The sequence below is a fragment of the Anopheles funestus genome, chromosome 2RL, assembly GCF_943734845.2.
Source record: "Anopheles funestus chromosome 2RL, idAnoFuneDA-416_04, whole genome shotgun sequence".
Taxonomy (NCBI): Eukaryota; Metazoa; Arthropoda; class Insecta; order Diptera; family Culicidae; genus Anopheles; species Anopheles funestus.
The window spans coordinates 37,839,226-37,865,925 of NC_064598.1; the positions used below are offsets into that span (position 1 = coordinate 37,839,226).

Sequence of the window (26,700 nt, forward strand, 5' to 3'; positions counted from 1 at the left end):
GGCTATAGCCTTAGGAAATTGGCAAATTTATATTTTTTTTTATTATTTTTTATTCTTTTTTTAATTCAAGCATTATTTGCGTAAAAAGAAACTTATTTCAACAAATTCGCATTAAAATACATCAATTTATAAATTTCCATAAAAAAAAACGAAAGGCTATAGCCTTAGGAAATTGGCAAATTTATAATTTTTTTTAATTTTTTAAATTTTTTTATTCTTTTTTTAAAATCAAGCATAATTTGAGTAAAAAGAAACTTATTTCAACAAATTTGGATTGAAATATATCAATTTATAAATTTTGCTAAATTTTCCTAAAAAACCAAAGGCTATAGGCCTTAGGAAATTGGCAATTTTATAGATTTTTTAAAACAAAATTTTGTTATTTTTTATTCTTTTTTTATTTAAAGCACTATTCGAATGAAAAGAAACTTATTTGAAATAATTGGCCTTTAAATAAATCAATTTATCAGCCTTAGGAGCAGTGGCGGATCAAGCCTCAGGGCTGAAGCGGCCGCTTAGTTTGCATAGGGGATGATCCGCCTCTGAGCAGGATAATAAATATCCTAAAAGTATACCGTTTCATGTCCTTCAGACTAGCCTGCTTGTTCGCGACTAGGGCTTGTTCGCAGGTTTGATAGTTAGGCAGAGCGAGCACTATATTCATTTGGCTAGTTTGGGTATTGTACACATGACACAATGACCGAACCTTAACTTATACGTTTATGCCGGGTTTTTTTATGAATCCGAAATGAGTCGTTAAACGAGCTGACTCCTAATAACGACTCATTTACTCTGAGTTGACTCACTAAAATGAGTTGTTATTCTCATCTCTAGTTAAGAGGCCTGTTGTCTTATAAGGACTTCTCTCGTACTTTTATTTCGACAATTTTTGTGTCTTCTCGAGCCTGAAAATATACTACCAGATCTATCGCAAGGGATGACGCCATGACTAATAAAAACTAAATAACAAAATAGATTTTCTTGGAACGCTCTAAGGCTCCCCAAGAATTCTCATGATGATCGAATGGAGCATTGTATAGGTTGTAGTGTTGTGTAAATTGAAAAATAGCATCTGTAGTCATCGTCCACATGAGGCTGGGTTATAATTGACAAAGAAACATCCCATGCTTTCAATACTTACCGAATGCCACGGTAAATGTTTAATCTGCTCACATATTAACTTGGTGCTTGGTATCAGCAACTCCATAGGTTAGTCGTCGGAAAGGGTCTTCCATGTGATCCGCTTAGATGTTCTTTGATGCTGTTGTTTTACAGAATATGTGTTGTTCTGAATATTCCATATCAGGGCCAGATACTTCAATTTTTTACCTTCGGTGCCGAGAAGCATTTACTGTAAAGCCTCCTCGAAGCTAACATGGATGTTCCAATATGGTCATCAATACGGCACCAGCATTCCTTATCAATCCTTATAAAAATACGTCATCCACTTATTAGATATTTGCTATCTACAATGAAACAAAACATCATCAACTTTAATACGACAAAAATTTTAATAGAAAAAATCGGCCAAACTCTCCACTGGACGCTGGGCGGTACTACTACCGTCTTTCCGATGAGATTGTTCTCGCTCAATACGTACACGCACGCATCGTCGTATCCGCCGATTGATTGTATAAATTTCATTTAAAAAATCGCTTTGTACCTTGCTTCATCGAGTGCGTGTGCACGCGCGCTCCGTTACTCGATTTATATTACATACAGTGTGTAATTGTTGTTGTGTTTTTTTTTTCTGATACTCTAGGAAGAGTTCTGTATAAGTGTATCAGGAATTCCTGAATATAGGTAAAAGTTTCCGTTTTTGTTTTTGTTAATGCGACAGTTATGTAAATATTATTCGCTGTTGCAATCTTCTAAAGCTGAAATGTACATTTTCCGAAGACTTCCTACAGCACACACAGTCTCCACCCTTTACTTGCCTCCCCTTTTTTGTGTTTAGTCGTATTTCACATATATACTAGGTTGTATTAACGCTTCACCCTTTTTTGCGGTGGTATAATAGTACAGTACAGACGCTACTAAAAACAAACGGGGCAAACGTAACTTGGCAAATATGAAATGTCAAAATAGTAACAGGGTAACCATCTTGAGACGTCCTACGACACAAGTTCACCCTACCCTTACCCTTCATTTTGCTTGCTGTAGAATCATGTCACTACTTTACCAAAACGCTCAACATCATCCAGCCGGCTAACATCTACTATATCTATTATAGTATCTCTACTACCCTGTAGCTTGCGTATTTTTCCAGCTCCGGTGTGCGACATTCCGGGCGAATTTTGCGATGGGTTGGGGGAAGGAGGCGGTCGAATGGATGCTGAACACTAACCTACGATGGCAATATCTAACATTTGTAAAGGTGATATTTCTGCTTTATTCCACACATCGTCGTATCCAAGATTTGGATACATGTCCGAAACTGCTAAACCAATACGAACGCATTCCGTTATAGATGAAGTGCAATTCACCCACTGGAAACTTTACTTACTATCGATTGATTGTTTCGCTTCTGTTTTAAATTTTAACAAATTATCAATGAATATAAGTTGGTAAATCTAGAATCAGGCACACATAACTGATGTGTGCACGAACGTAGAAAATGAAAATAATTGTGAAAACGATAGAAATCCTTCAAGTTCTGAACTGCTAAGATTTGTGCACATAAGCTACCCTCTTCTTTCCTAACTACCAGATGATTTCATTTCTTGTCCCTCCTCTCCGTCTCATCACATGTTGACTCAACGCTGAGAGCTAAACCTACCCCATTGTGTGCCTGCAACAGTACTTGCAGCAGTTCAATAAAACAAACGGTTAGCGATACGCTACTAACTCCAGTTAAAACATCTAATCGAATTCCGATTATTCTGTTGGTGTTGGTGACGGCTCTATAGTGGTCGGTGTTGCTTCGCTTGCAACGATTTTAGTTTCAACTGCAAAATAGGAATAACATAAATAAATAAATTGTCCAATTTCGCCCTCGTCTACCGTACACACTTACCCTCAATAGGGGTTACTGCTTTTTCCGCTTCCTTAGTATCCGGCACATTGTTCACCGGTGTCGTATCTTTCTCCTCCTGAATTGTGCTGTTGTTGCTTTCATCCACTTTCGCTTCCAGCGGAGTTTCCTCTGTAGTCGGTTTAGCTGGTTCTTCGACAACGGTTGAATCGGGTTTGATAGTAGCAGCTTGTTGCTTGTCGTTCTCTAGACAAATCTTCTCCACCGCATCCGGCTTAACCACGGCTTCTGGCTCAGCAGATTTTTTCGGCGTAGTGTTGGTAGTGTTTCCATTGCTCTCACAAACTGCTTCGACTAATTCTACCTTCTTAGTATCGTCGGATTTACTTTCATTTGTTTGACTTTCCGCTGGAACTTTGTCTAGCTTTTCCTGCTCTGCATCTACATCCATGGCTTCTTCCGGTTTGTTTTCTTCCAAACATTCCTTACTTTGTACGTTATCTGGTTTTGTCTGTTCCTCTTCCTTGTCGTTCAATTGTTCTTTAGCTGGTTCTGTATCATTTGCTACAACATCTTGCTCCGGTGCTGTTACACTGGCCGTACCATCTTCAGTGTCCATTACGTCCTGTTTCTCGTCAGTCATTACGTCGTTTTTAACCTTTTCTTCCTCCTTTAGGTCGGTTTCTTTCACGCTTTCATGCACGTCTTCTGTGTCCTTTGATTTTGTCGCTTCCTGCGTTTTTTCCGCAACCTCCTTTTCAACGACGGTACCAGTTGTTGTTGCTGATGACTCCGAGGAATCCATTTCATCATTTTCGGCCGTCGAATCCTTCACACTATCGGTATATTCTTTGGGTAATGCCGGATCTATCAGAACCAGCAGCCGTTTGCGTTCACCTTGCGACCCACGTTTCTTCGGTGTGGTAGCGGCAGCGTTCGGAGAGTTCGATTCTTCGGCCGCCGCCTTCGGTGTGGACGCACCTCGAGCCCGCTTTGCCGGTGGGGTAACGGGTGCGGTTGTCGGTGTACCACCACGTGCGCTTGAACGAGTGCGCCGACGTCCATCTTCCATGTCCAGCGAAACGCCAAACGTTTTCAACAGCTCCTCGCTTTCTTTTGTAAATGAGCTTACTTTCCGTTTAGGTGTTCGCTTCGTCTGCAAGTAAGAACATGGTAACATTAGATATCTTATATTTTTAACAGTGGTGATGCATAAGCTTAACAAATATTTCTAACCTATCTTTAAAAAAGCTAGTTGTTTAGGGTATTGTAATGGAAAAGTTAAAACAGCAATAAAATTGCTACAAAATCAATTCGTGGAACTGCTTACGTGCTATGTCAGAGTAGAGTAAATTTTCCGTGTCGTGGAAACTTATAAAGAAAGGTAACCGAACAGTACATAACTTATTGATTACCAGAAATTTCATTTCGCATAAATTTAGCTGAGCTCGTGAACATAACATGCCTTATATATTTTCACATTCACGTATTGCCGCCTTTTCCAAACTTTACGTTTGTTTTCTAGAAACGTTTCAAAACGCCGCCACGCTTTATTTTCAAATCCGTTGGCTTGTATGTGTGCGTGCACGTGTACGAGACTGGCGTGCAATGCTTGCCTGAGCAACATATTTTCCCGCCTCCAATCGTCTGTACGAGCAAAACAAAACATCGCGCGTGTGCTGGTGTTAGTGAGAAAAATGTCGTCCATACACAAACCACAATGCATGACGACAAGAGACAGTAGGAAGATGAATTTCATTTGCCGGTTAGAATTTCGTGTGCTGGATGCTTTTGATTCTCGTACTATCGTACTAAATGGGACAAAGGATTAATTTCACAAGAAAAGCACACGATTTCGTATCTGGTAGGATATTAAATGTTAACACAGCACAATGCTTTCCATGCATCGCAATGGAGCGGTCTCAGCTATTGCAAATGCATCGTGTATCATATGTCTTGTTACACGTCCAAATGCACGCACGCACGTACGCACGCAGCGCAATAATTTGGGAATCGCAACAAACATAATAATTACCAGAAGCGCGATTACATTTTAGGTAAACATACCGCCACATTGAAGCTCTGCACAATGTACTTGGGACTTGTGCGATCGAGGTTGGTCATGCCACAAAAGAAAAATTGCATTTTAGTAGGCTATGACGCGAACTGACAAGATCGATGGTCAATTGTACTGCCGCACCAGTAAATGAAAAAAGCGGTACAGAAATTAGATTCTTCCAGTAGAATATACGTAGAATTTTAGTCAAACCAGTGATTTTTCAATGTAATACTTTCAATTTCTATGCTTTTAACAAGCATCGACAGTACTTCACCTAGATTTACAGCTTTTGTTTGGCGTGTTTGGCCGCGAAATAGACAATAGACATACATAATCGTTTTAACCTTATTGTTACCACGCAATGCGACTCTGAACATATCCCTACTCCCACAATTCCATTACCATCCTCCGAATACTTACCGGCGTAGCCGTTTCTGTAGCCTGCTGCTCAACCTCCTTAACCGGATTGTCGTTTTCAACTGTTGGTGTTGGATCCGCGTTGGTTTCCGACATTTTCACCTCTGTTGGTAATACTTCGCTGCTGTAACTTCGGCGCGCGTAAACTGAATGCTCTGATTTCCGCAAAATCAACAGAACCGTCTTAAAAAATCGAGTACACTGTCAAGAGTGGTATAGCTAACGCCACACACGCGCGCACACACACATAAACAATGACTATATGCACGGTACCCCTGTGTCGTGTCGTGTCTCGTCACCACTAACTCGAACGCTATAACTTGCACCACAATAGCAGCCTTTCTTGGTTTTCCACGAACCAGCGAACGGTACCGAAGGCGACAGGGTTTGTTCTGAACCTATTCAACAATCGAAAGCCCGCCGGTTTTACAAGAAAGTTGAACAATGCGAAGGTACTGCTACTTGGTGACTTCTGTGTTTGCTTTTCACCACGAGATCTCACTGCGAAAAAGTCGAGAAAAAGGGAATCAGTACAAAACTCTATGCGAATTCTTCACATCCCTAGCATGCCATGCTGCTGGGGCGTTATGAAATTAGTTAAATTGTGCAATTACCTTGAATTCGCTTGGAAATTAGCGCACAACTCGCACGGACATGAACAACCCAAGAGCGTCTGATTTGGTATGATTCGTTAAAAAAAATCATTACGTCAAACTGACAGCTGCGCTCCGGTGGGGGTAGGATAGTTCCACAATTGATTTCGTATGTTGTGTAGAGAATTTCAGAAAAACGGACTCTTATTATACCAATAGAGTAAATAGGTGCTAATATTTACATTCATAAAGCATGTAAAAATGTATTTAACTACACGCATTACGATACTCGAGGAAAATTAGCTCTTTTCAAACGGATTCGTATGGTAACGCTTCATTTGCCGGCTGCGTTTTCCCCGACTTTGACAGTAACGCTTCGTAATGCCGCTTGTCAAGCGGGAAATTGTTTTCGTTTTTGTACGAAAGGACGATCCCGGGAAACGGGAAGCGTGTGTAAAACTAATTCTGTGTAGCTACATTGAAACAAATCCTACAGAACAATCCAGCTTGCGTAAGTTTAAAGTGCCAGTAGTGTAGGTTTCTTAAAAGCAGGTGCTGGGCAGGTCTCTATCCACCATGGAGAACCTACTGCGCGGTTCGTCTAGCTTCAGCGAAGCTGCAATGCTATTCACCGATGAAAAGATTGCCAACGCACGAACGAAGGTAGGAACGCGTTGGAAAACGTGCAGGATGGGGAGTTTGATCGGTACTGTGCTCTTCTTTCTTCTAGATCGTCGAAGCACTGAACGAAACGCAAACAGCAAATGCCACCCAGAAGTGTGAAATAATTGCCAAAATACAGGAACTCTTACTGCACACGGACGTGGAGTTGCTGAATGAATTTCTGGAAAACATACTAGTGTTCGCTCACGATGTGGCCTCCGATGTGCGGAAAGCGATTGCCGGCTTCATAGAGGAAGTCTGCAAGCAGCACATCGCAACACTACCGAAGGTTGTTGGCACGCTGTTTTCCCTGCTGCGGGATTCCATTCCTAACGTCACTAAGCGTGTGATTCAGGGCTGTGGGTCCATCTACCGGTTGGCGATACAGTGGATCTGTCAGCTGGACGATATCCCCGAGGAGGTGGAGCAAGCTTGGAATACGCTGTGTCTGATGAAGATTTCCATCCTGGACAAGATCGATGATGATAACGATGGAATACGGACGAATGCGATCAAGTTTCTGGAGGGAGTAGTGATACTGCAAACGTACCCGGACGAGGATAGTTTGAAGCGCGCGAACGATTTCTCGCTCGCGGATGTACCACTCACGATGAAGCAGATCCGCCGCCGTAAGTTGGAAGACGAAGCGACCAACATCTTCGAGCTGCTGTTACAGTTCCATGCTGCGTCACACATTTCCTCGGTTAATCTGATTGCCTGTACCGGTACGCTTTGTACCATTGCAAAGCTGCGTCCTTCCACGATGACGCGTGTGGTAGAAGCGCTCAAGCACCTTCACTCGAATTTGCCCCCAACGCTGACCAATTCGCAGGTTAGTTCGGTGCGTAAGAACTTGAAGATGCAGTTTCTAAACTTGCTCAAACATCCGGCAAGTTTTGAGCATCAAGCCACAATGGCACAGATACTGGTCGATCTGGGTGCCTCCAATGGTGAGATAACGCGAGCCATTCCGAAGATGGACAAAAAGGAACAACAGCGTCGTGCGAAACGGGCACTGGAAAACTCGATGGCATCTCAGCTGGCAGCGAAACGTGCCAAATTGGACGGACAGATGCGAAAGGACAAGGATGATAGTTCGGGCGAAATGCGCGATCAACCACGCACCATGGAGATCGACTACGAGGAGTTAAACGAACAGAAAAACCGTTCCAACCAACAGAACGAACAATTTCTTGTTGAGGTGCTGCAAAAGACGGATCTGGTCGCACAGCTGGTCATTACAAACATGGACAAACTCTCCGAACAAATGCTGCAAAATGCAAAACCCACGGCAGTGCATTCGGTGGAGCAATACATTAAAAAAATCGCACAAACGTTGGCCGCCCAAATGAGCGACGTCAAGGTCGGACCGGGTGCGAGTGCCTTCACGAAGGATCCCCCGATGAAGGTACGCATAAGCGACGAGGAGGAGAAGAATATAATCCTTTCGGGCAAGCGAAAGCTTGGTGACCCATCCGCGGAACGATCGTCGACACCGACTACCGCCGATCAGGCGGATGACGATCTGCCAGAAGGTGCCGGCGAGGAGGAGGAAGACGATGAAGCGCTCTCCGAGGAAGATCGCAAGAAGCTGGAGGCAACGCGAAAGCTTAGAGAGACACTGGAGCGCGTCAAGGGCGGTACGGCAGGTACCGGAGGCGAACCGAAACAGCGACAGCGTATAAAAATGTTAAAATTGCAAGAAATTACAAAACCCCTTCCAAAAGCCACCAAGGAAACGTTCCTGATTGATGCCGTGATGCGAATATTGAAAGCGGAACGGCAAGCACTGGTTGGAGGCGTTAGTACGCAGCGGCATCGTATCATTACGGCGTTCGGTTCATCATTTGTCAATCCCGTGCGGGACGTGATCATGGAGCACATTCTGGAGGATCTACCCAAGCGAATCGAGCTAGCGTTTTCGTGGATCTTTGAGGAGTACGGACTCATGCAGGGCTTTACCCGTTACACGCACGTCAAGCACGACAATGGACCACAGTACCCCTACACACAACTGCTGGTACGGCTCGTAACGAACATCATCGATCGTCCGAAGGAAACGTTCCGCCCGAAAGAATCACTGCTGAAACGGCTCTACCTGGAAGCGCCCATGATTCCGCAGGAGCTGATCGACTTGTTGGTGCGTATGTGCGAGCTGGAAGAGCTGGCCGACTGTGGAATGCAGATCGTGAAGGATTTGCTTATCCGTCGGCCACCGCGAGAGCGTCAGTATTTGGACATTCTGCTCAAATATTCATACTACGAAAATGGCACGATACGCGAGAAAGCGATCGAGTACGTAATGAACGTGTTTGCCGTCCATCGCATTATGACGGAGCAGATCGAAAAGAATGCGCTCAGCTGGTTAGCATATCTGGAGCATGAGAATCCAACCGAATCAATGTTCGCCGTAGAGTACGGACGGGCGGAACATCCGCGCACGTGGACGGAAGAGCTGGCCAAAGTTTGTCTCGGGCTGTTTCTCGAGGTGATGGTGTACGATCAAACGCTGCTGATGCGCTTTTCGGAGGTGTACATTAAGGCCACCTCGGAGATGAAGCGTGCCGTGATACGGGCGATCGAAGGTCCGATTCGAAAGATTGGTTCGGAGAGTGAAGAACTGTTGCGACTGATCGAACAGTGCCCAAAGGGTTCGGAAACGATCATCATACGTATTATCTATATACTCACGGAGAAGTGTAAGTGGCAATTGTGGGTTATCATTTCTTTCGATCGGATTATATATATTCACGATTATTGCTTTCCTTTTGCAGCCCTACCATCATCCGATCTTGTCGACCGTGTCCGGACACTGCACCAAACAAAGGTGTCCGACGTGCGATTGCTTATACCGGTTATAAATGGTTTAACGAAGAAGGAAATCCTTAACGCACTGCCCAAACTCATCAAATTGAATCCGGGCGTTGTGAAGGAAGTGTTCAACCGACTCCTTGGCATCGGTGTCGAGTATGGTACGGCCGAGCTGCCACTAAATCCAGTCGAGCTGCTCGTCGCATTGCACACGATCGAAACGAGCAAGGTGGAGCTGAAGTTTATCGTGAAAGCTACCTCCCTGTGCCTGGCCGAGAAGGAAGTATACACGCACGATGTACTTGGTAGTGTGATGCAGCAGCTAGTGGAAATTGCCCCACTGCCAACACTACTCATGCGTACGGTCATACAGTCGCTTACACTTCATCCCCGGCTGTCCGGGTTCGTTACGAATTTGCTGCAGCGCCTCATACTGAAGCAGGTCTGGAAGCAGAAGGTAGTTTGGGACGGATTTCTCAAGTGTGCCCAACGGCTTACACCGCAAAGCTTGGGCATACTGATCCAGTTGCCCGCCCAGCAACTACAGGACGCCATCACCATTTGTCCCGAGTTTCGCGAACCAATGCTGGAACATGCGCGCGAAATCATGGAGCACCAGATTGGGCACGTGTCGCAACAGGTGATGGATGTGCTGCTTGGCATATCGCCGTACTCTACGACAGAATCATCTGATCTGCAAATTGTGGTACGTTGAGGAGTAGACGTACTCTTTCAAAAGGACGCATTTCCCTAAGGCATCCTCAATTATTGCTATATTTTTTCTTACCACAGAGCAACTACACTGACGATGCACCGATGTCCTCCCATTTGCCAGTAAAAATAAAGCTAGAAAAAGATGTTGATCCTCCGGTCGCCCCGACACCAGCACAAGGCAAAGAGTAATAAGCATTACCCGAAGAAACACGCGTGTTCTCAACCGTCTCGTTAAACAGTTAGAAACCTCCCCCGTACCCTCAGAAATAGCCAATGTTCGCAAAAATAAATGTATATTTTACATTAAAAGTGTACAACGCATCATCTAGTATGGTACATCCTTGCCCGGGAAAGGCCGATCGCTTACATCGGCGGAAAGAGAATAGGAAATTGAATAAAAGTATAATACTAACAAGGAACCAGACAGTTTACATTAATCGTCGCGCGTACTCTATCCTCCTCCCGCACTGGTACCGTTGTCCGGCATTCGGCACAATTTTGTACAAAGCACGCTGGCCTTGTTCAGCATCTCCGTCACCGTCGACAGTACCTTCTGCCATTCGAGCATTTCATCGTTGTACCGAGACTCCTGCTGCTGGAAAATCGTTAACCAGTCGTTGCGCGTTCGGACACTCTTGGCAAGCAGTAGCGAATCCAGCTCCTCACTATTATCTAACCGCGACATTCGCTCCGTTTCCTCCATTTGTAGCAGCTTGGTGTAGAGCGTCGTGTTGACCACGATCAGCACGAGCAGCATGATGGCCACGAACCACCGGTATCCGGATTTGGATGCTTTCGGTGGGACTCCACCAACCACAACCGTTGGTACCCGAATCGGTTTCACTTTGGTATGATCTGCTATGATAATCGTTTCCTCAATCACCTTGTTCTGGGTGTGTACGCTGCGTCGCGTACGCCGACCCTTACTCTTTGCTGGCGGGATGCAGTACTCGCTCTGCAGGTTGCGCAACAGCGAGGTGTAGAAATCTTCCAGCCCTACCCAGGTGTTCTTCTCGATGAAGCCTTTCACAAAGCCAAAGATCGACTTCCGATAGTGGACCTGTGCGTGTACGGAAAACACTGTATGGTTGTCGACCGTGCGTGACATGCAGTAGTGCTGCGTTACGTAGAAACTGTCCGCGTACGGTATTCCACCCTGTACCGCGGTCACATCGATCGCGTACAGCTGCCCGGGCAGGGAACATTTGCGCATCACCTGCGTCTCGGTGACGTGGGCATTTTTCGGTCCGATCGTTTGCGTAATGGCTATCGTAAGCGTTACCACGCGCTCCTTCAATCCGTCCTTGTTTACCTTCCACTCGCCCGGTACCATGTCGGTCGTTTTGCGTACCTCGTGAAACTCCATCAGGAACTTGGAGCGCGAAAACAGCAGCTCAAACATCACGTCCACATTGATCGGTAGGATGGTGTGTACCAGCTGGCGGCCACTGTGCAGCGAATCACATTCGGCCGTGTTCGGTGGTTCCGTCTTTTCCGGTTCCTCATCCGTAGTGTCGGACGAATCCGTCGCCAACCGTTCCGCAGGCGACGAAACCATTTTTCTTCCTTTTTGGCTTACGTTGATTCTGTTCGGATAATCCACTTGGAATGCTGGATTGCTAGCGACTACGCCGCGTTGACCTTCCGATGATGGTCGTCCGTTTCACTCGCTACGCAGGAAATGACCGATAGTGATCATTAGCATTGAAAACGTCTGATGATTCAAGAGCGATTATCGACGAGAAAAAAATGCACCGAAAATTGATAACATTGTTTTGTGTCATCTGTTTTCACGCGTGTACTGACAGTTTCGGTTGTATGTGTGCGTGCGCGAACAATTTTTGACATTTGATTTGTTGTTTTGGTCTATTGGGTAATGTTTTTTTCTTTTCTTTCTACACATTCTTCGTTGCGGTTGAGCACATTGTGCTGATAGGAACGAATCACGTTTCTTTCCAATCGTACCGAAATATTCCACCGGAGCTTTATTTCAAACACATAATCATGCATGATTTGCGGCATAAATTGTGGCCCCCAGGAAAAATTGTTGAGCCAAAACCAAAACTCAATTGTTGAGTCTTCAGGACAAATAGCATAGCTCAGATCAGTACAATCGGCCAATATACGAGGATAACAAGTCACGCTGTGTCTTTTTTATCCGTCTGCGTTCCTTACATGTTATTATAAGTTCCTTGCCAGACCAACTTAAGTTTGCACGTTATTCAACAATTCATTTGTGGTTTTATTATTTCATTTTCCGTTTGCCGCAAAACATACTTTTTCAGTTTCTAGCAAAATACTTGGTTTTACGTACGTTCGCGTTTCCTGTCCCTAGAACACGTTTCATACTCGCTTAGTCACTATCGATATCTATCACTTTCTCTAATGCTTCCGTTTGCGTCCCAATTCTTTGACTGTTACCGCTGTCGCGCTCAACCACGTTTATGAAATCACGTTGAAATCAATCATAAAGTCTAACGTAACAACGGAATAACTTAATCTACAACAAAAAAAGCACTACTAAACTTAAATGCAATCTACAAAAAAAGCCGTGTACCGATTACGCAAGCGGACAGAAAATAGTACGCACGTTTCGTTCACCTACGAATTGTATAGGATGAAGGATTCTATCAATATGAAGGAGGGATCTAACAAAACAGATAAACATAAAATTATTCTTCTAACTGGTTAACTGATTGCAGCTGCGGGTTCCGTGACCCTGGCGGAAGGAAATGCACCATAATATTGCCAAGCGAATCTTCGCTTCCGAAGACTAGATTCAGTGATAACAAACAAAAACAAAACCATAATAAATTGAGAAGAAGCAAAACTACCCACATGGCAGAAGCTAAGCGTCTGCTCCTATGCTGAATAAATACTAACTAAAGGTAATGTATCTCCCGTCGGTGATTTCGTTCCCTACTGTTTGCTTCTAACTCATACAACAGATGTTTAAAGGTTGTGGATTCCTTTGCAATACTTTATCCCTTAAGCCTAATTAAACGCTAGCAATCGTTTCCCGCGATTGGGCTGACTTTTCCGCTTAACCACGATTAACGACACGGCCATTAAGTGTGCGCAAATATACGTTCTCGCGGCATCTGAGAAGTGTGTGTGAGAATTGTCATGTTTCGATTTACACGGTGCACGACATCTGACCAAGTCTCTCTGTTTAATATGCACCGCTTTGTGTGCCAACTGGAAATCAAATTGCACAAACGAACTGTAAGTAATAGTGCTTGTGTTTGTGGCGCTTGTTTGTAGCCCTAGTAAACAATAATTTAACATAATCTAATTCGAGCCCGCGTAACGCTTTCCTCTTTTTGGCTACTACGCTTGTAATCTTAAGCAACTTTTTAAGCTAGGACTTTGTGTGTTTGTCTGTTTTTTTCTTCTCTTGCGTACCCTATCGTAGGCGATATTATTCAGTCACTCGTTGTTCCACGTCAAGAAGGTAAAAACTAAGCTGTGAGGCATAAATGGAAAGGGAAGACAGTCACTGGGGAAAGGAACAGAATAAATGAATAAGGATAACAACTGATGAGAGACGCAGAGGAACGATGAACGGCTCGAAAAGGAACAGCGTCGATTGCAGCTCGGTTTCCGGTGGGGAATGCGCGCAAAAAAAACCTTACGGGACTCTAGTCTAGCGCAATGCCCTGAATCCACGAGCTGAGATCGCTGCTGTCCGATTCCATCACAATCTCCTGCGGAGAGTCGGGTGTCAGTAGAATCTGGGCGGCGGTTCGTCCGCTCAGGTAGGCACCGTGCACCGTCGAGTAGAAGTTCGCATGCGTATGCTCACCGGCGAACAATACCGAGGGCTGTAATGATCGATTGGCATTAATTATCAAAAATTATTTGCATATGAACTCAAATTTGGTAAACAACCAACATTACCTTCGACTGATGAGGGCTCGAGTAGAGTGGCTGGGCAATGTTGTCGATATCGTCCTGCGAGGCACCAACGGCAATGGCCGTGTATGAGCCACAACTGAACTGTTGCTTTCGCCAGCTGGTACACACGCACCGTTTCGGTTTCGGTACGAACGGGTCCTTTAGGAATTGGCGCAAAATTTCCGTACATCGCTCTGCCACGATCTCGTGCGATAGTGTCTCCATGTATTCGGCTTCCCGGCCCGATATCCAACCGAGCAGTAGCGTATCGGAAACCTTCGAGAAGGAGTATATCTTTTTGTACCAATTGTCCTTTAACCACTGGCCGTCCTGTTCCTGCTCATCGGACACTTCTTCACCATCGTTGCCTTCCTGTCCTTCCCACAGCAGCATAATTTCACTTATCGTTGCATTCAGAAACGGACGATCGTACTCGAGAAATATCTTATCGACCGTGCCAAACAATAAACTATCGATCGATTCGATCTTGTACTGTGGTAACGCCGGCACAAACAATGTTTCACTCTGCTCCTTTAACACCCCCAATGGAAGTGTACAAATCACATGATCCGCCTCGTAAACGGTTCCATTTTCGCACTCGACCACCACGTTCGCGGTGGACGTTTTGATAATTCTTGACGCTTCACTTGCTTTCTGTCCGTCTGCCGTACCTGGTTGTGCATCGGCACCAATCGGTACCTCCGTCACGGTACGGTCTGAATCGTCCGACTCATTACCACCATCATCTTCGTCCTCTTCCAGGATCGTATCACTAGCGCTTGCCGTCATCGATGATGCGCTGGCACGTAGGGCCGCTTTTCGCTTCCAGTGAATGCGTCGAACCGGACACGACAGTACAATGTTTTCCTTTGGCAGATTGTCACACAACGGTTTCAGGATCGAGCTGTACCCGGACGGTAGCACAATGTTACCACCCTGTAGCTCCGTGTAGCTGCCCAGCTCGAGCAGATCGATCTCGTCCATACTATGGCACCCGGTGATGCACGTTTCGCGCTTTAGCAGACAGTCGAATATAAGCTTACGCAGATGCTTCTCCTTCTGGCAGTCGACACTGTTCAGGTATAGCTCCACCTCCAGGTTAATATGCTCGCCGACACTGTGAATGTCGGGCGGTGGTAGATACTGGCATAGGAAATATTCCTCGCAGCGGCGCAGAAAACACACGTACGCTTCGTAGATTTCCTGCAGTATCTGAAACGGCACCTGCTTTCCATCCTCTGTTGCTGCTACCACCTTGTGCGGCTTTGGTATGTTGATAATGCTGATCAGTCCGTGCTGCATTGCTAGTTCGAACATTGGGTTGCCAAGGACACCATGGATCCAGTTTGCACCGAGCTCGATCTACAAAAAAAGAACAACCCGTTACGAGACAAATTATGTGTAACGCATACAATTGCATTCGATAATGTTCTTATCTGCTACACCACTTCCGGCACTGTGTACGAAATCGTTATCACAGCAGTAAGGAAAAAAATGCAATCCCAACGCAACCACCATTTTTATGATGCATATGATAAATAATCGATATACCACGGATCACTTACATAAGTAGGTGCAGGAAAATGCAACAAAAACAACCCACACCACCGCGTCTGGCTTGGTGATGTGTTTACAAAATGCACTTGGGAATGTAGGAGGACACACCGTATGACTAATCTTTATGCTTACCTTCTGCGATCCCATATCGATCGAAACGATGCGACCACCGACACGGTTGCGCCCTTCGAGGATGAGAAAATCCGTACAGCCGTTCTTCGTCAGGTGGTTCGCCGACGAAAGTCCTGCCATCCCGGCACCTACTATGATCACTTTGTGCTTGCGCTTATCCTGCTGCTGGTCTTTACTCATCGTTTCGGTCGTTTTGTTGCTAGTTGTAGCTGCACCATCCTCACTCATGACTGTTTTCCTTTTTTTCCGAATAGCCACTGGTTGGATGCGGGAGAGGAAAGTTTCCACACCTCTGCTAGATTTTCACTGTTACTATTGCCACCTTATTGACCTTCGCCGCACCGGAACTTTTTCCAGGCGAGTGGAGGATGGGAAACGGATACTCTCGGCGCTTGGGAGGGGTGTATAAGATCCGTTGCCTTTAGCTCGGAAAGTGGCCAGGAAATCATTTACGAACGCTTTCCGTCCGTGAACTTTCTCCGCAAAGAAACAACAACTGGAAACAACAATGTTGCCGTCAAAGATGACAAACCAAAACAATGCAGCCGTAACTACACCGTATGCGTACCGGGTGCTGTGTGAAGTTTATGTTTTGACAAACAGGTGGCGCTGCTCTCCAAACATTTTTATCGTTTTTTGTTTAAATTGACAGTTGTTGATCTCTAAAGAAAAATAAAAATGATAGTGATTAAATTGTGGATGTATTTTCTTGGTAATAAATATTAGAAAATTAAATTGCATTCAATTAATTTAAGTGAGTTTTTGAACGTTTGTTGAAATTTTCAAAATCTTCTCAATTGTAACACGTCGTTCGTTATTAATGGCTTGAAGGGGATTTTAAAAACCAAATACATTAGCTGTGCATCAAATACAATACATCATTAATCTTTCATTTTCGTGCTCCAATCGATTAATGGAGAAATCCCAGAATACATAAAAAGAACGTGATCGGGTGTTTACGCGTGTCTCGAGTATTGCTGATAGTAATTGCAATTCAAACCTGCTTCAAGGCACTGAGAATAAACTTCTGACTCGGCATCTACCACCAGAAACCCGATGAAGCAGGAAAACCACCATAAAGCAGATGACTATTACTAGAACTCTGTCAGAACAGTATGTTCGAATATCTGATAAAAAAAGAACACACACACACACACACCAGTGTGGCGAGCCATGATCGTAGCTCCGTAGCGTGGTTTGGTGTAAGATTAGAATAAAACCCTTGGTTAAAAATAAGTTCAACCAAAAGTGAGCAAATCGTGAAAAGGAAAACCCGAAACAAATAGTACAACACGTCACAGCAGATGGCATCCAAGTGGAGAGAAACACCCAAAATGCCGATGACAAAGCCGCGAAAATCGTGATGCCAAAAATAAAACGACCATGTTTCTGTGTGTCGCAAAGCGCGATCGAAAACCGACCGACCACGTACGGCGTAGCAGAGGAGACAGCCCCCGGCATGGTGGAGATGCAGCGCGGTAGACAACATTGATGGCTGCACCAAACAAACCGCTAGAGCGGGAAGATCGAAAAAACCCCCAACGGTGGGAAGAGTAAAAGTAATTGGAACAGGACTGTGGCGGCCCAGCATCCAGCGCAGCGCAGAGTACCGCGTAGCGTTGAACGAGGCAGAAAACGGGAAACTCCAGTGTATAGCTGGCCGTGTGTGTACGAGAGGAGGCCAAGTCCAGTGTCGACGATGATTAACGAAAGCGAACCAGAAGACCAGGTTCGCCGGAAAGGCGAAGAAGCTACGAAGAACAAGCGAAAAAAAAAGAACAACCTCAATCTCCCACATTCTCGATGCCGTCGGTCTCCTCCACTCGAGCGACGAGAGTTTGGGGATGATGCATCATTGCGAGGAAAGGGCCCTTCGCCTCGCTAGTCTCCATTTCCTTGGTTTGTTTTCAGCCCGAATGCATCGTACATGGAAGAAACGCTATTGAGCGGTTCTTTGGAGCATCTTGGTTCCGCCTCCCTTGCCCTCTATTCCCCCGGTGGGTTCTGTTTTGCTAGAAATGGCACACAGCTGGTTCTTATCCCTCGCCCCAAACACACACACACACCCTCCGATACAAACCCTCCCATACATAACCTGAAAACCTTCGTCGCTACCATTATGCTTTCGGCTGTTGGCGCGTTGTTTGCGCACTGTAGAAACGTGACGCCAGATGACTCGGTATAGCGCGTATCGAAATTCTAGCAGAAAATGCATACACAAACACATTCAGCTCACTACTGATTCCGGCCGAAAATCGTCACCGGAAATGAAGGCACGTTCTACGTGTTTGCCGTACCGAATTGAAAGACGTTCCTCGGTTTGAAGTGACTTCGTTGCCTAGAAGAAAGTGTGATTAAAATGCTTTGAATTTCTAACTTTGAATTAAATTTTTGTTAGAAATAGTTACTATACTATATAGTTTACTCCTCTACAAGTAATCGGAGAAGATTAATTTAAACGTTCATTTATTGGCCAAACTCTAAAACCGCACAGCATTTGTTTCATTTCGTTCGCAAATCGTTATCATATTCAAAATTCTTTATATTTTTTTCTAGCAGGTTTGCATCCATTGAAAGTGAAGGAAGTTTTGGAGCGTTCGATAGAGAAAATAATTACCACAAACGGAATGGTTGGCTGGTGTTTATCAGATCTGGAAATTGCTCCTCGTCGATCGACGATCTAGTTTATCTTATGTATGTGTGCTGTTTGCTGTAGGAAGTTTCCAGCTTCCATATCTGGCCCCACGTGGACCCTTAAGGAGGGAAAATCTGTGTTTTTTTGGTGAACCTTTTTGTGTGGCGATGAGATTTGAATCATCTTTAAGCATTGCTTAATCGTTTAGAAATTACTTTTCTTGTGATTTGTTTTAGAACATTGTAGTATCACACTGATTTTATTAGTACTGCATCTTTATTTATATTGGTGATTAAGCTTTTTACATAATATTGTTACCAAACTACTACTAAAAATGTAGAAGTTCGGTATTATTCAAGTTTAATATATTTTAACTTGTGGTAAGGATCACGGTTGGAGCTCAACTAACTTCCTAACCATTCACAACGGTTACTTATACATTTTCCGATTGCAATACTTGTAATGCCAACCTACTAGATTCGTAACACCCCCTCTCAATCGGTAACTCCGATTTCTGCTCGAATACGTTGGAAACTGGTAACATCCAACGCTTTTGTTTTTCATAATGTAGTCCCATTGCAGATGTTCCTTTCAGGTATCTCATAATGCGTTTCAGTGCTTGCCAGTGATCCTCCGTTGGTGAATGCTGGAATCTTCCCATATAGGCAATAGGGTAGTACAGGTCAGGTCGCACGCATAACATTTGATACATTAAACTGCCTAATGACTCCCGGTAAGGTTGCGTTGTATACCTTCCTTCACGTTTCAATTTCAGTCCTTTTTCCATTGGATTTTTCGTGGGATTGCATTGAGTCATGCCAAATTTCTCTAAAATTTTTAAAGCAGCTGCCTCTTGTGACAACTTGAGTAAACCATGGTCCCGGTTATACTCTACTCGCATCCCTAGGAAAAATTTTGTTGGTCCACAATCGGTCATTTCAAACTCATCAGCAAGTTTACTCTTCAGTTTCTCGATTGTTCGGATATTTCTTCCAACTACCAACAGGTCGTCAACATATAGTACTAAGTACATCTCATCATCTTCAACAGTAGACACATACAGACAGTAGTCTCTGTTCGATCGTCGAAAACCTAGCTTCAACAACGTCAAATTGAACCGTTCGTTCCAGCATCGTGGAGCTTGTTTCAGACCATACAGCGACTTCTGAAGTTTGCAAACAATACCTGGTCTCGCTTCCACTCCTTTAGGAACTTCCATGTAAAGATCTTCTTTCAAAATTCCATAGAGAAAGGCCGTTTTTACATCCATGTGGTGTATGTGAAATCCATGATGAACAGCAACGGCCAGTAACACTCGAACCGTATACAGCTTCGCAACAGGTGCATACGTGTCCTCAAAGTCGATACCGGTACGCTGCAGGAATCCTATTACTACCAAACGCGCCTTGTACCTAACATGGGGTCATTTTCCACACATTGTTAACTTTCATTGAGTTGAGTTCATCCTTCACAGCCTGATACCATAGATCACGATCATCTCGACCGTCGATATCATTAAATGTTTCAGGAACGTCTGATGAGAAGGGAAAGCCGACAGCACAAGCACTGAATCCAGTAAAGTAATCTCGAAACTTACTTGGAAAACGGCGCTCCCGTTCGCAGCGCCTCAAGAACTGCTTATCATACGAACTAGAAGGCAAGTCCTGACCTGAACGCGAAGGGAGCGCGGAATCATTCGTATCCACTGCATCTTCGAATTCATCTAACGGTTCGACTTCTTCCTCTTCACGTAATCGTAAACGTTCATCCGGGGCATTCTCTACAACAGGTTGTTCGTACTCTTCTTCTTCTTCAACGACATCTTCTAGACATTCTTCCCCCTCTTGCTCGTTGAGCCATGGTAACACCAAATTTTCTTCATTTTGTTGAGGCGAGTAAGCTATTGTTGGCTTCACCTGAATTCCCTCTGCTTTATAGAATTTCTTCTGGTTGTTCGAACAATACTCGCGTTCCTGATCCACAGTGAGTTTTGAAATTTTCGTACCACATGCAGCAGTCGCCATTGCGCAATATTCTTGAAATTTTTCAAAAACTTCCGACTTCTTTCGGATTGCTCTGTTTCTCGCACTTTTGAATGGTTCACGACAGTGCTTACCCATAACACACACGTCACAAAACTTGAGCTTCTCTGGCTTGAATTTCACACCGAGGGCTGAGTTTTCACGCACCAGAATATTCATGATACCTTCACTAATGTGTCCAAGACGACGATGCCGGAGGTCAACACATTCCGATTCAATCATACAAGCATTTTCACGATGGATCTTCATCTCTAAAGCATAGAGATTTCCTAGCTGATTCGCTGTTGCAATCGTTGCGCCATTCAACTTCAAAATTGCTTCCTTACTTTTGAAGCAAACTTCCACACCAGCCTTAGTAAGCTTCTTTACCGACATGACATTTTCTCTTAGCGATGGAATGTATAGAACATCTTTCGCAATCATCGGTATGCCTCTATTACTCAATCCACTGATGTCACCAGCTTCTTTAGCCACGAGAGTTTCTCCATTTTTTGCTACGTTTATATATACCGGTTGTTTCAGGGCTTTCACAGATATGAAATGATGCTTCGAATTAACCATGTGAGCACTGGCGCCTGAATCCAGTAAGAATTCGACCTTTCCACCAGATAGTTTCTTTCTTCTAGCATCATTCACCATGAATGCAACCGATTTCGACACGTTAGCAACGTTGGCGTTTGTCTTCTTCCAGCAATCCTTTTTCATATGACCGTTCTTACCACAGCCATGGCATTTCCCGGAAAACTTGTAGTTCACATTTATTTTTCGGTGATTGCTAGCGAACGCAGTAGGCTTTTCGTCACTACTATTTTGTCGATCCAAACGCTTAGCTTCATCACTCAGTAAACGGGTTTTCATCAGCTCGTATGTTAATTCGCTTTCCGGAAGATTCTCCAAGGCAGTCATGAGTGGATCGTACGACTCCGGAAGAGTCAAACTTAAGGCCGCACAAACATCGCTTTCTTCCAACTTTGAACCGGCCACTCGGAGCTGCCGAATCAGGTCTTCAAATTGTAGAAGGTGGGAACGCAACGATGTCCCTTCCTTCAAATGAAGACGAGCGATCTGTTTTCTAATAACCATTTGCTTTCCAGCTGACTTTTTCGCAAAGGTATCTTCTAGAGTTTTCCATATGTCTTTTGCCGTGCCGCACTCTCTAATACAACCGAGGTATTCATCCGAAATCAGACTTACCAGTAAGGATTTGGCCTTGGCATCCATTTCCTTAAACTTGGCATTTTCACCGGCCTCTGCCGGAACATCCTTTACCACAGCATCCCATACTTTCGATGCTTCAAGAACACACTGAACGCGGAAATTCCAAGTATCGTAGCCAGTTCCGGCGAACTGGGGAATACCGTGAGCGGCTACTTCTTTGTGTCCTGGGCCCATAACCTGTAGAAGTTCGGTATTATTCAAGTTTAATATATTTTAACTTGTGGTAAGGATCACGGTTGGAGCTCAACTAACTTCCTAACCATTCACAACGGTTACTTATACATTTTCCGATTGCAATACTTGTAATGCCAACCTACTAGATTCGTAACAAAAAAATACTATTAAAATTTATATTACTATTAAAGTAAAAAATACTAAACAACGCTGGAAAGATGTACTAAAAAAGATAAAGCAGACTGTTGTGTTGGGTGGGAAACGAAGAAAACCAATCACACAAAAACCCCCCCCATTCATCCACCAGGTGGGCGAATGAAATTTTGCACCCAACAACACGACAACAACAACCGATCTGTTGTACAAAGGCGAAGAAATGGAAATGCGGCTTAGAAGTCAAAAGCACGAAAGAGTGCAATAGAAATAGAAACTCAACAAGGTAAGCCATGATGAGTTCAGACATAAGCAGCAAAAGACAAATCCTCATCAGCGTGTGTGTGTGTGTGTTTGTGCGTGTTCAGAATTTAAGGGCCCGGGGGCGGGGGTGGGAGAACACTGCTGCCACACCACCCGTAATGGGGTGGTATAAATAAACATTAGAAGTAAATTTCTCATCACATCCACCACAACACACATCCACACAAAAAAAGCTGGTTAAAAACCGCGTCATTGTGGAGCACGATCGAAGGAACCATTGGCGTTGGGTGGAATGTTTGCGTGTGGACGAAACAGTATCGAAGGAGTATCATCGGTCCTGTGCCTAAAGGGGGGGGGGGAGTTGAACGCTAAAATAAACAGTACATACACAACCGAACCGGTTCGATATATCGGAACGGATCTCCGATGGAGAACAGAACAGAAGATCACACAGAACAGCACGCACACACACATCCACCAGGGAATGGAGTCGACCGGTGCGAATTCCGCACTTCTTCGTGGTCAACAATTTTGTGCGCGGAGGAACCGGCAAACAAAGGGTGGCAAAGGTGATGTAGGCGAACCAGCCACAAACAAACAAGCGAGGGCATATGGGGAGAAATAACCCACCGCAAGACGTGCCCGGGCTGTGTGTGTGTGAACTTGTTCTTTGAAGCCCTGTTGCCAATGTTTCGTTTGGAAAGAATTTCGCTTTTTCTTTTTTTTTTTGAAATTTTGCTTTGCCTATACCCGGCTTCGAATTTTAGGCGGGGAATGGATAGTAGGCGCTGCTTGCTGAAAGATGCGACACCACTACTGCCGACATTCGTTAGCTCACCACCCCAACTCACCCCGCAAGTAAGTAAAACAACAAGAACCGGTTATTTGTTATTTTTTTTTTGTTTTGTTTTTCTTGGTTTTGTCCATCGCAAAACTCGGTGGCGGAATATTTATTGCAGTCCGGTCCGGAACACGATGCCGTGACGCTCCTTGTAGGCCAGGTCATGTGCAGAATGAAGGAAGAAGAATAAAAAAGAAAAAAAAAACCCCGGAAAGTCTGTATGAGTGTGTATCCACCGCACGCTGGTGGAATTGGAAATTCAAGACCAAAAACCGGTAAGGCCTTTAGATCGATAGTGAGAACGTTATTTAAACACATTTGCCAAACATCTTTGATGTTAAATATGCATTCTTTATTTAATTCTTGAAGAATGAGAATATTTTTGCAATCTACCCAAGTCAATAAAAGTTTTATGTCCATCCATTTTTAGCCGTTTGCCAGATCTACGCTAAAAGTAGCTTACTTATCAAAGTTTTGATCGCTTAGAAACTTCAAAGCCTGTAAGTATTTATAGAATAGTTCATAAATCATTCATTATAAAATTGTTAATTAAAACCTACCTTTGTTACTATAAGAAAATGACACCAAACAACCAAACAAACTGGTTTTGGTGATTGATTGATGATGAATGGAACTCTTCTTTCCAAGTATAGAGTAATATCACTGTTTTTGGTTAAACAATTTTTCACTAATTAATTCATGACTTTTGTATATTAATTTTAAACTGCAAAAAATATTACAACATAACACAACATTTTAAAATAGTGAGTTTACTAACCATCCATTAAAAAAATGGCGCTGAAATCATTATAGAACACTTACAAGTTCCAGCCAGGTTTTTTTGGTTTTGTTTGGTGTTTGGATTTCCTACATATCCTAGCTAGGTCAAAGTGTTTTCGATCCCGTGGTTGACCAGCAACCAACTAACCAGGTAATACTGTCTGCCCTCCGGGCGTGGGGTTCACATTACAGGGTCAAGTTGAATTTTGCAACCCCTCCCCCCCAAAAAGTCCAAACAACGCTCAGGCTGTCTCAGGGAAGGCGCCAGAATGGCACGGAACAATGGTGTCGGGATGGCATGGTCCCGATGCCGATTGCAGACCCTCTTGTTGATTTTTTTTTTGGTTTCCACCGTCATTCATAACAAAAACCCCACACTGGCCCCATTTCTTCCAAGCGCAACCGGAAACTCAACCCAACCCCTTATTCCACAAGCAAACCACCCCGCCGCATTCCATCCTCTCCCTTAAGGTGGCAAACAAAACGCGTGAATGGTTTGCCGTGCATGGTGACACCACACCAACAACCAACCCTTGTTTTTCCAGCAAAGCGCGTCAGGTTTTCCGGTTCAGCAAATTTGATGCATTTTGTACACCACCCTGACATGCGACTGACATTGAACTTTGGAAGTGAGGACATGTCCCGGACCACCGTCAGCGTTGCTGCCCCTCAGGATTCTCACTCATCGGTCACGAGAGGCGGTAGTCGATGGGGAAGAACAAAACAGGGTGGTGAGGGTGCCCTTCTCGCCGTTTTGCTCCAGCCCGAACGTGGCAGGAGCGTGCGTGTGCATCATCGCCATCATCGTCATCGGCCACACCAGCTTAAATGTATAAAACGCACACACCACCAGCCATAACGAACGTATGAAACCTCGGCAAAACCAATGCAAATCTTTCCACCAACCGTGTGCTTGCGCGGAGAAAAGATGGCTGGAAGTTTTTTTGGAACAAAGTAGGCGAACTGTCACGCCAACTCGCGCGCGCTCGGTGTCTTTGTGTGTTTGTATTATATTATGGTGCGAACGTGACTTACTTAGTTTGGGAAGCGGTTAATCAGCGTGACTTCGGTGCATTCAAACTGCACACTTGCATATATGAGGTGGCAAACTGCAACAACCCGCGTGTAACGGTAAATCGATTCGACTGGATGGAGAAGGTCAGCGTTCAAACCGAAAACAAAAAAGCCCGAAGGAACGCAAATCCGGACGGAGGACATTTTATTGCTTTGTTTCATGTTGTCTGTATGCAAAAAAGGGGCAAAGAAGAGAGAGAAAAGAAGGTGTATAACACCTTCTGGCCCAGTAATGCGTGTTTCTTTCGTCTTGCTGTTCGTGCGATTCGTTTTGTGCAATAAAATTTGCAAAAAACGTAAAAGCGGCAAGAGCTTACGGCGGAAAAATTATTCGCGCCCCGCATTCGCGAAGTGTACGTCACACGCGCGTGCCTTCATTGCATGACGCGTTCTGCTCGTTAACGTGACGTTTTCGGGCAGTTTGATGAAGTGCTGAAGGGCTTTGGCGGGCAGGGAGGGTGTGGGGGGGGAAGGGGGTGTGTTTTACGGGATGATTGCACTCCCACTTCTTCTTCACCTCTTCTGCTGTTTAGATTCGTTTTAACCTCCATTTTGAGATTGATCCTCATTGCGACGATGCACTGCACAAACGAGGAGGCACCCGGGGAAAGAAACGACACAGGTTTACGTCACGGTCGCGGAGCAAACCAAAGAAGTGTTCCATTTTGAACCACCATCTGTGTTGTTTCGTCTGTGAATTACGTCGCGTACAGGCGAATGCAAAATTACAGACATCAGCAAAAAAGAAAAAACAAAAAAAAAACAAACAAACTAAAACGTCGGACTGGTTAACGACGAATCGATTAAGGTCTGTTCGGGGAGGAACTTTTTTTTTCGTTGTTGCATGGAATATTCTGAGGCTGTCTTTTGTCAATCTGGTCAGCAGATGTTGTACTGGTGAGTGGTTTAATTTATTTTATGTATATTTTGGCTTGCCGGTTTTTTGCATGTAAAAAAGATATTATAATTGAGTTATTTCAAAGCTGTACATTCTGAAATGTTTGATGGTTTGAAGTCGCATAATATCAGAATATTAATTCATTCAATGTACTTCAATCAAATGCAAACTTCTTCCAATAAATGTATCATTATATTTGTTGGATTTACGTAGCTTTTTCATATGATATCAGCAGAAATGATTCATACAATATGGCGAAAATCCTTAATAAAAGAACACAAGAAATAAAAAAAATATATTTAATCAAAAGCTACCATTTGGAACTGATTCATTTTGACTGGAAACATACGAAAAACCCGTCACCAGCATTATGCCACAAGATGTTTGCCTTCACGGGCAGCGAACGGATCAGAACGATCCGTCAGCATCCAAGAAGGCGATGGAGAAAAGAAGCGAGAGACCTCGCCCCACCATCCCTGCAATACCCAACTTTCCCGGCGCATCAGCAAACCAAATTGGCTTTAAATGCTGCGTTGCAACGCGTACTCTGGTCGCGTTTTGTCGCTTTTGACCGACTACGGTTCCCCCCAGAACGGACGAAGACATGAGTTAAGCTTTACAAGGGTGGGGAGAGGAAAACACCTCCCGTCACCCCCCCCCCCCACCCTCTTTATTCCATGGCCAAATTCATGACCCCACCGGGAAAGACGGGGGACCGACTGTGAACTTGTACCGTCATCGAGTGAGCGCGGCGACATCGTCGTCGAACCGGTTTTTTGGTCCACTGCAGTGTGTGTCCGACGT

General features: G+C 44.4%; 4 protein-coding genes across 4 annotated transcripts; 1 reads left to right on the top strand and 3 right to left on the bottom strand.

Moving 5' to 3' along the window:
• Positions 1-1,492: 1,492 nt before the first annotated feature.
• LOC125765866 (neurofilament medium polypeptide-like) lies at positions 1,493-6,164 on the bottom strand. The gene is made up of 4 exons (XM_049431355.1): positions 6,065-6,164; positions 5,454-5,951; positions 3,017-4,130; positions 1,493-2,948 (listed from the first exon to the last, which is right to left on the bottom strand). The coding sequence occupies exons 2-4, from the start codon at positions 5,544-5,546 to the stop codon at positions 2,878-2,880; spliced, it is 1,278 nt and encodes a 425-aa protein (XP_049287312.1). The 5' UTR covers positions 5,547-5,951; positions 6,065-6,164; the 3' UTR covers positions 1,493-2,877.
• A 264-nt stretch (positions 6,165-6,428) lies between these two features.
• On the top strand, positions 6,429-10,650 carry LOC125765858 (symplekin). Its single transcript, XM_049431345.1, has 4 exons — positions 6,429-6,706; positions 6,774-9,405; positions 9,481-10,223; positions 10,310-10,650. Exons 1-4 carry the CDS (start codon positions 6,620-6,622, stop codon positions 10,418-10,420), a joined length of 3,573 nt encoding a protein of 1,190 aa, XP_049287302.1. The 5' UTR covers positions 6,429-6,619; the 3' UTR covers positions 10,421-10,650.
• Positions 10,508-12,100, bottom strand: LOC125765860 (protein Aster-B-like). Its single transcript, XM_049431348.1, has one exon. The coding sequence runs from the start codon at positions 11,787-11,789 to the stop codon at positions 10,683-10,685; it is 1,107 nt and encodes a 368-aa protein (XP_049287305.1). The 5' UTR covers positions 11,790-12,100; the 3' UTR covers positions 10,508-10,682.
• Positions 12,101-12,436: 336 nt separating this feature from the next.
• LOC125765859 (peroxisomal N(1)-acetyl-spermine/spermidine oxidase) lies at positions 12,437-16,366 on the bottom strand. The gene is made up of 3 exons (XM_049431347.1): positions 15,818-16,366; positions 14,132-15,490; positions 12,437-14,055 (listed from the first exon to the last, which is right to left on the bottom strand). The coding sequence occupies exons 1-3, from the start codon at positions 16,043-16,045 to the stop codon at positions 13,873-13,875; spliced, it is 1,770 nt and encodes a 589-aa protein (XP_049287304.1). The 5' UTR covers positions 16,046-16,366; the 3' UTR covers positions 12,437-13,872.
• Between the last annotated feature and the right edge of the window lie 10,334 nt (positions 16,367-26,700).